Raw genomic sequence first — 9,493 nt, forward strand, 5'->3', positions numbered from 1 at the left:
GTCATGTCTGTAGCAAATCAGGTATTCCCTTCTAAGCCACCCCCCTAAACACAAAGGGCAGTAGGATACTTTATTAATATTATCATCAAAAGATATAAACAAAGATTGCAGCTTAATGCCACAGATAAATTGATTATGAATACATACTGTGCCTGTTTGTTTGTAAAAAATAAACAATGTGCCAAAGGGGGTTGTCTGGTTATCATAATGTTAGTTCTTCACTTTCTGACTCACCCCTGTGGATTGTGATACTAGACAGCAGATTTAAGAGGACAAGCTCAACTGGTACTGAGAATCCTCACATTCTTGTGGGGCGGCTATGAAGAGACAGCTGTGGAAAGTCTGTTGAAGTCCTTTTTCCACTAAAAGACAAAGCAACTGGACCTAAATATCCCAGTTGTAACTGTGAATATTTCAGCATCTCTGCAGGTAAAATGAGAACCTTGAGGTTGTTTTTCATTGGACTCATCTTCATCATGGACATGTCCCTTTCGGTAAGTGCTCATTACAAGGAACTATGTCTAAGGTCTACTCTTTCTCATGTTTGGTTGATTTTGATATTGGCCAACTGTAGCCTACTGCAAGGGAACCAAGTTCTTTATGCTACTTCTACTACTTGCTATACTGTGTGTGTGTGTGTGTGTGTGTGTGTGTACATGCATACCATATGTACATACACTGAGTGTACAAAACATTAGGAACACCTTCCTAACACTGAGTTGCACCCACTTTTGCCCTCAGAACAGCCTCAATTCGTCATGGACTCTACAAGGTGTCGAAAGCGTTCCATAGGGATGCTAGCCCATGTTGACTCCAATGCTTCCCACAGATGTGTAAAGTTGGCTGGATGTCCTTTGGGTGGTGGACCATTCTTGATACACATGGGAAACTGTTGAGTGTGAAAAACCCAGCAGCATTGCAGTTCTTGACACACTCAAACCTGTGCACCTGGCACCTACTACCATACCCCGTTCAAAGACACTTAAATATTTTGTCTTGCCCATTCACCCTCTGACCAACTGTCACATACATTGGGATGTACTGCGTGTGTACTGTGCTGTACCTGTGTCTTGAGTGAACAGGCTGAAGCAGCGTGCTCTGTGTGGTTCATCATGGCTTCACTGTAACTAAAGGCTGTAAGGGCTGCGCAGGTCGAATGGGCTGCAGGGAAATCTGTGACTCCCAGGTAACTCGTCACACTGGACACAGAGGTGCTGCTGCCTACATACAGACTGGAAAATCACTGGCCACTTTAATAAATGGAACACTAGTCACTTTAATAATGCCACTTTAATAATGTTTACATATCTTGCATTACTCGTCTCATATGTATATACTGTATTCTATACTATCTATGCATCTTAGCCTATGTCGCTCTGACAATGACATTGCTCATCCATATATTTATATATTCTTCTTCCATTCCCTTACTTAGATTTGTGTGTATTAGATATTTGTTGTGGAACTGTTAGATATTACTTGCTAGATATTACTGCAGTGTCGGAACTAGAAGCACAAGCATTTCGCTACACTCGCAATAACATCTGCTAACCATGCATATGTGACCAATCAATTTGATTTGATTTGATTTTGAATGCACACATTCACAATCCATGTCTCAATTGTGTCAAGACTTAAAAATCCTTCTTTAACCTGTCTCCTCCCCTTCATCTACACTGATTGAAGTGGATTTAACAAGTGACATCAATAAGGGATCATAGCTTTCACCTGGATTCACCTGGTCAGTCCATGTCCTAATGTTTTGTCCACTCAGTGTATACAGTACCAGTTAAAAGTTTGGACACACCTACTCATTCCAGGGTTTTTCTTTATTTTTTAAACTATTTTCTACATTGTAGAATAATAGTGAAGACATCAAAACTATGAAACAACACATATGGAATCATGTAGTAACCAAAAAAGTGTTAAACAAATCAAAATATATTTGCTATTTGAGATTCTTCAAAGTAGCCACACTTTGCCTTGATGACAGCTTTGCACACTCTTGACATTCTCTCAACCAGCTTCACCTGGAATGCTTTTCCAACAGTCTTGAAGGAGTTCCCACATATGCTTTTCCTTCACTCTGCGGTCCAACTCATCCCAAACCATCTCAATTGGGTTGAGGTCGGGTGATTGTGGAGGCCAGGTCATCTGATGCAGCACTCCATCACTCTCCTTCTTGGTCAAATAGCCCTTACACAGCCTGTAGGTGTGTTGGGTAATTGTCCTGTTGAAAAACAAATTATAGTCCCACTAAGCGCAAACCAGATGGGCTGGCATATCGCTGCAGAATGCTGTGGTAGTCATGCTGGTTAAGTGTGCCTTGAATTCTAAATAAATCACAGACAGTGTCACCAGCAATGCATCCCCACACCATCACACCTCCTCCTCCATGCTTTACAGTGGGAACCACACATGCGGAGATCATCCATTCACCTACTCTGCGTCTCACAAAGACAAGGCAGTTGGAACCAAAAATCTCACATTTGTACTCATCAGACCAAAGGACAGATTTCCACCGGTCTAATGTCCATTGCTCGTGTTTCTTGGCCCAAGCAAGTCTCTTCTTCTTATTGGTGTCCTTTAGTTGTGGTTTCTTTGCAGCAATTTGACATGAAGGCCTGATTCACGCAGTATCCTCTGAACAGTTGATGTTGAGATGTGTCTGTTACTTGAACTCTGTGAAGCATTTATTTGGGCTGCAATTTCTGAGGTTGGTAACTCTAATGAACATATCCTCTGCAGCAGAGGTAACTTTGGGTCTTCCTTTCCTGTGGCGTTCCTCATGAGAGCCAGTTTCATCATAGCGCTTGATGGTTTTTGCGACTGCACTTGAAGAAACGTTCAAAGTTCTTGACATTTTCTGGATTGACTGACATTCATGTCTTAAAGTAATGATGGACTGTCGTTTCTCTTTGCTTATTTGAGCTGTTCTTGCCATAATATGGACTTGGTCTTTTACCAAATAGGGCTATCTTCTGTATACCACGTCTACCTTGTCACAACAAAACTGATTGGCTCAAACACAACAAGGCACATCTGTTAATTGAAATGCATTCCAGATGACTACCTCATGAAGCTGGTTGAGAGAATGCCAAGAGTGTGCAAAGCTGTCATGAAGTCAAAGGGTGGCTAGTTTGATTTGTTTAACACTTTTTTGGTTACTACATGATTCCATATGTGTTATTTCATCGTTTTGATGTCTTCACTATTATTCTACAATGTAGAAAATAGTTTAAAAATTAAAGAAAAACCATGGAATGAGTAGGTGTGTCCAAACTTTTGACTGGTAGTGTATGTGTGTGTAGTCTTCAGATGAATGCCAGCAGGAGACAGTACGGCTGCGGGCCCAGCTGAAGACTCTGGAGGTGCAGTTGATGAAACAGCAGCAGCAGCTCATCCAGACTCTCGGCAGCCAGAGGACTGAGCAGCTGGCTTTAGACCAGGACACCTTCCATGACCTGGGAGATCATCAGTATAGAGGTCAATAATCGTTTTTTATCCTTTTATTTCTAGTATGGAGTGGCCAGTAAGGGCACAAATGGATTCCATAATTTATAGTTTCAAACCATCAAATTTGTGAAGTAAACATCCATAACCTCATCAGTAACCCCTAGTCCCTCTCAAACTGCCTCATATAGTTCCTTTGTTCCTCCCCCCATACACGCCGAGACCGGCTCAATCGATGCCTCCAATGACGCTATCTCTTTCATTGTTACCCAACGCTTAGGGTTACCTGAACTGTACTCATATCCTTCCATATCCTTTTCTGTACACAATGCCCTGAATCTTTTCTACAACGCCCGGAGAACTGCCTCCTTTATTCTATGTACCCAACGCACTAGAAGACCAGTTCTTAAAGCCTTTAGTCGTATCCTTATTCTAGTCCTCCTCTGTTCCTCTGGTGATGTAGAGGCTAACCCAGGCCCTGCAGCCCCCAGTATCACTCCTACTCCCCAGGAGCTATCATTTGCTGACTTCTGTAACCGTAAAAGTCTTGGTTTTCTGCACATAAATATCAGAAGCCTCCTTCCTAAGTTTGAGTTATTCACTGCGTTAGCACACTCCGCCAACCCTGATGTTCTAGCAGTGTCTGAATCCTGGCTTAGGAAGGCCACCAAAAATTCTGAAATGTCCATCCCCAACTATAACATTTTCCGTCTAGATAGAACTGCCAAAGGGGGTGGAGTTGCAATCTACTGTAGAGATAGCCTGCAGAGCTCCATCATACTATCCAGGTCTGTGCCCAAACAGTTTGAGCTTCTACTTCTAAAAATCCACCTTTCCAGAAATAAATCTCTCACTGTTGCCGCTTGCTACAGACCCCCCTCAGCCCCCAGCTGTGCCCTGGACACCATATGTGAATTGATTGCCCCCCATCTATCCTCAGAGTTCGTACTGCTTAACCTAATTTGGGATATGCTTAACACCCCGGCCATCCTACAATCTAAACTAGATGCCCTCAATCACACACAAATTATCAACGAACCTACCAGGTACAACCCTAAATCCATAAACATGGGTACCCTCATAGATATCATCCTGACTAACTTACCCTCTAAATACACCTCCGCTGTCTTCAACCAGGATCTCAGCGATCACTGCCTTATTGCCTGCGTCCGTAACGGGTCCGCGGTCAAACGACCACCCTCATCACTGTCAAACGCTCCCAAAAACACTTCAGCGAGCAGGCCTTCCTAATTGACCTGGCCCAGGTATCCTGGATGGATATAGATCTCATTCCGTCAGTAGAGGATGCCTGGTTGTTCTTTAAAAGTAATTTCCTCTCAATCTTAAATAGACATGCCCCATTCAAAAATACAAAACTAAGAACAGATATAGCCCCTGGTTCTCCTCAGACTTGACTGCCCTTGACCAGCACAAAAACATCCTGTGGCGTACTGCATTAGCATCAAATAGCCCCCGCGATATGCAACTTTTCAGGGGAAGTTAGGAACCAATATACACAAGCAGTTAGGAAAGCAAAGGCTAACTTTTTCAAACAGAAATTTGCATCCTGTAGCACTAACTCCAAAAAGTTTTGGGACACTGTAAAGTCCATGGAAAATAAGAGCACTTCCTCCCAGCTGCCCACTGCACTGAGGCTAGGAAACACTATCACCACCGATAAATCTACAATAATCGAGAATTTCAACAAGCATTTTGCTACGGTTGGCCATGCTTTCCACCTGGCTACCACTACCCCGGCCACCAGCTCTGCACCCTCCGCTGCAACTTGCCCATGCCCCCCGCTTCTCCTTCACACAAATCCAGACAGCTGATGTTCTAAAAGAGCTGCAAAATCTGGACCCCTACAAATCATCTGGGCTAGACAATCTGGACCCTTTCTTTCTAAAACTAGCCGCCGAAATTGTCGCAACCCCTATTACTAGCCTGTTCAACCTCTCTTTCGTAACGTCTGAGATCCCCAGAGATTGGAAAGCTGCCGCGGTCATCCCCCCTCTTCAAAGGGGGTGACACTCTAGATCCAAACTGTTACAGACCCATATCCATCCTGCCCTGCCTTTCAAAAAGTTTTTGAAAGCCAAGTCAACAAACAGATCACCCGACCATTTCGAATCCCACCGTACCTTCTCCGCTATGCAATCCGGTTTCCGAGCTGGTCATGGGTGCACTTCAGCCACGCTCAAGGTCCTAAACGATATTATAACCGCGATCGATAATAGACAGTACTGTGCAGCCGTTTTCATTGACCTGGCCAAGGCTTTCGACTCTGTCAACCACCGCATTCTTATTGGCAGACTAAATAGCCTTGGTTTCTCAAATGACTGCCTCGCCTGGTTCACCAACTACTTCTCAGATAGAGTTCAATGTGTCAAATCGGAGGGCCTGTTGTCTGGACCTATGGCAGTCTCTATGGGGGTGCCACAGGGTTCAATTCTTGGGCCGACTCTTTTCTCTGTGTATATCAATGACGTCGCTCTTGCTGCTGGTGACTCTCAGATCCACCTCTACGCAGACGACACCATTTTGTATACATCTGGCCCTTCATTGGACACTGTGTTAACAAACCTCCAAACGAGCTTCAATTCCATACAACACTCCTTCAGTAGCCTCCAACTGCTCTTAAACACTAGTAAAACTAAATGCATGCTCTTCAACCGAACGCTGCTTGCACCCGCCCACCCGACTAGAATCACTACTCTCGACGGGTCTGACCTAGAGTATGTGGACAACTACAAATATCAAGTTGTCTGGTTAGACTGTAAACTCTCCTTCCAGACTCACATTAAGAATCTCCAATCCAAAGTTAAATCTAGAATCGGTTTCCTATTTCGCAACAAAGCCTCCTTCACTCATGCTGCCAAACATGCCCTCGTAAAACTGACTATCCTACCGATCCTTGACTTCGGCGATGTCATTTACAAAATAGCCTCCAACACTCTACTCAGCAAATTGGATGTTGTCTATCACAGTGCCATCCGTTTTGTCTCCAAAGCCCCATATAATACCCACCACTGTGACCTGTACGCTCTTGTTGGCTGGTCCTCACTACATATTCAGTCGCCAAACCCACTGGCTCCAGGCCATCTATAAATCACTGCTAGGCAAATCCCCGCCTTATCTTAGCTCATTGGTCACCATAGCAACACCCACCCGTAGTCTGCGCTCCAGCGGGTATATCTCACTGGTCATCCCCAAAGCCAACACCTCCTTTGGCCGCAATTCCTTCCAGTTCTCTGCTGCCAATGACTGGAACAAATTGCAAAAATCTCTGAAGCTGGAGACACTTATCTCCCTCACTAACTTTAAGCATCAGTTGTCAGAGCACCTTACCGATCACTGCACCTGTGCACAGCCCATCTGAAATTAGCCCGCCCAACTACCTCATCCCTATATTGTTATTTATTTTTGCTCATTTGTACCCCAGTATCTCTATTTGCACATCATCTCTTGCACATCTATCATTCCAGTGTTAATACTAATTGTAATTATTTTGCACTATAGCCTATTTTATTGCCTTACCTCCATAACTTGCTAAATTTGCACACTGTATATTATATGTATTTCTGTTGTATTTTTGACTTTGTTTTGTTTTACCCCATATGTAACTCTGTGTTGTTGTTTTTTATCGCACTGCTTTGCTTTATCTTGGCCAGGTCACAGTTGTAAATGAGAACTTGTTCTCAACTGGTTTACCTGGTTAAATAAAGGTGAAATAAAAAAATTAAAAAATAAAAGTAACCTGTTTTCAGACTGTGCCCAGATTTTCAACGCTGGGAACAAAGGCAGTGGGTTCTACACGATCAGACCCATGGCGAGCCCGGGCCTAGTCAGGGTCTACTGTGACATGACTGAAGGGGGCGGATGGACAGTCATCCAGAGACGCTCAGATGGCAGCCAGTCTTTCAACAGGTAAAACACATTCAAATACGATTCAGATGTTATGTAATAATGAGATTACAGTAACATTCTTCTGTATGTGAATGAGTAATGTGTTGTATTCATATCTGATTTGTATGCAGGCCCTGGAGTGATTATCAGCGGGGGTTTGGTGACCTGCAGTCAGCCAGAGGAGAGTTCTGGTTGGGGAATGACAACTTACATTACCTAACTTCACAAGGTAAATGTGAGCTCTTACAACGTCTGAAAAGTCAAGACAAACAGTGAGAGAGTCACAGTGAGATGAGGTATAGAGTTTCGACTAAAGGCTACCATCACCCCTTGGCTTTAGGTGACTACAATCTGAGGATCAACTTAGCTGACTTTGAGGGAGTACAACGCTATGCAGTGTACAAAAACTTCAAAGTTGCAGATGACAAGGTGTTGTATTCTGTGGTTTTCATTTTTACACCTCTGCTCAACAAGTGTCCATATGGAATGATGACGATGTTGTCTTTGGGTGATGTTTCAATCTATCCGTGTTAGTGGGTCATTGGGAAGATCTCAGTTGCACACTCCTCGCGTCCTTTCTCCCTTCTCCTCGTCTCCTTCTCAAAACCTATTGGATGAGAAAGCCAGTGGTCCCTCCCCTCTGACCTTCTCCTCCAATGGGTTTTGAGGAGACAAGGAGAGAGGGTGTGAGTAGGATTAAATTGAGATCTTCCCATGGTCTAGATCAGGGGTATTCAACTCTTACCCTATGAGGTCCAGAGCCTGCTGGTTTTCTGTTCTACCTGATAATTAATTGCACACACCCAGGAACAATGAAAAAATGCAGTGGAACTGGCTTCATGGTCCAGAGTTGAGTTTGAGGGGTCTAGATGGACAACTCATCTGTTGTTTCCTTTAGAAAAAAGGAAAGGAAACAACAGATCAAAGGTTAAACAAACAAGAGGAGGACAATCTCTTTATCAATATGTCAATTGTAGGAAAAACACAAAATAGTACGATGCAACTCATTCCTCCCTCACAGAGTTTTACTTCCCATCCACTTATTACAGTTGCACAGTAGGCTTTTTTTTTGGTTTGCATTAGCTCACTATATTACCATGATGTTTATCCCCAGGAGTTTTACCAGCTTCATTTTGGTGAGTTCTCTGGTGACTCAGGTGACTCTCTGTCAGGCAGTTACCACCCACAGGACCAGGGGTGGGCCAGTCACCAGGGCATGAAGTTCAGCACCTACGACAAAGACAACGACCGCTACGAACGCAACTGTGCCCAGGAGGACAAGGGAGGCTGGTGGTTCAACAGGTTCCTTATTCTCTCTGTCTGTCAATGGTCTAGGCTACTAAAAGGGCTAATTTGGGTGATGTCACAAGTTCTCTCTTTGGACAAGTTCTCTCTCTAATCTACAACCATTCGAAGAATACATCATTTGACATTATGACAAATAAAATACACTTTATGATTATTTCTTTATCCTAATTCTTGCTGTTCTGTTTTGTTTCCACTAGATGTCACTCTGCCAACCTGAATGGCTACTACTACCAAGGTGCCTACAGTGCTGTGACAGACAGTGGAGTAGTCTGGTACACCTGGCATGGCTGGTGGTACTCCCTCAAGTCTGTAGTCATGAAAATAAGGCCGGCTGCTTTTGAGCCCAATATTGTCTGATCCTGTGGATACAATCCAATTAAAGTAGGCTAAAACAGTGTATTATTTAGTCACATTTTATCACATAAGCTATGCAAGAAGCAGAAGTGTTTGAATGAATTCCTGATCACAATTATGTGCTCTTATCATTCTCAATAAGTGCCTTGCTTGCAAATCTGATTAAACGATTCCTTAAAATGTTTTACTTGTTGTTTTTCTGTCTCACTGGCGGAGAAAATAAGCTGACTGACTATTCAAATTTACCTAAAAATAAAAACCTGCAGGGAAAGAAGAATAGTCTGTCAACAAAGAAAGATAGACTATTTCAAACAATTTCTAAAAAGATGAGAGTGCTTAGGCTTGGTGACTGTAGTGTGTGCAATAATTAGGCATAGGCCTACTGTCCTAAAACAAAAACTAACTGAAGGCTCCCCACCTCTTTAAGGAATACCTGGGATAGGATAAAGTAATCCTTCTACCCCCCCCATAA

The 9,493-nt window shown here is 43.3% G+C and overlaps 1 protein-coding gene across 1 annotated transcript; it reads left to right on the forward strand.

Annotated features, from left to right (window-relative positions):
• The first annotated feature begins 279 nt into the window (after positions 1–279).
• On the forward strand, positions 280–9,205 carry fgl1 (fibrinogen-like 1). The gene is made up of 7 exons (XM_041843484.2): positions 280–494; positions 3,312–3,486; positions 7,221–7,380; positions 7,491–7,588; positions 7,700–7,788; positions 8,474–8,661; positions 8,865–9,205. The coding sequence occupies exons 1-7, from the start codon at positions 435–437 to the stop codon at positions 9,022–9,024; spliced, it is 930 nt and encodes a 309-aa protein (XP_041699418.1). The 5' UTR covers positions 280–434; the 3' UTR covers positions 9,025–9,205.
• The last annotated feature ends 288 nt before the right edge of the window (positions 9,206–9,493 follow it).

This window comes from Coregonus clupeaformis, chromosome 2 (genome assembly GCF_020615455.1).
Source record: "Coregonus clupeaformis isolate EN_2021a chromosome 2, ASM2061545v1, whole genome shotgun sequence".
Classification (NCBI taxonomy): domain Eukaryota; kingdom Metazoa; phylum Chordata; class Actinopteri; order Salmoniformes; family Salmonidae; genus Coregonus; species Coregonus clupeaformis.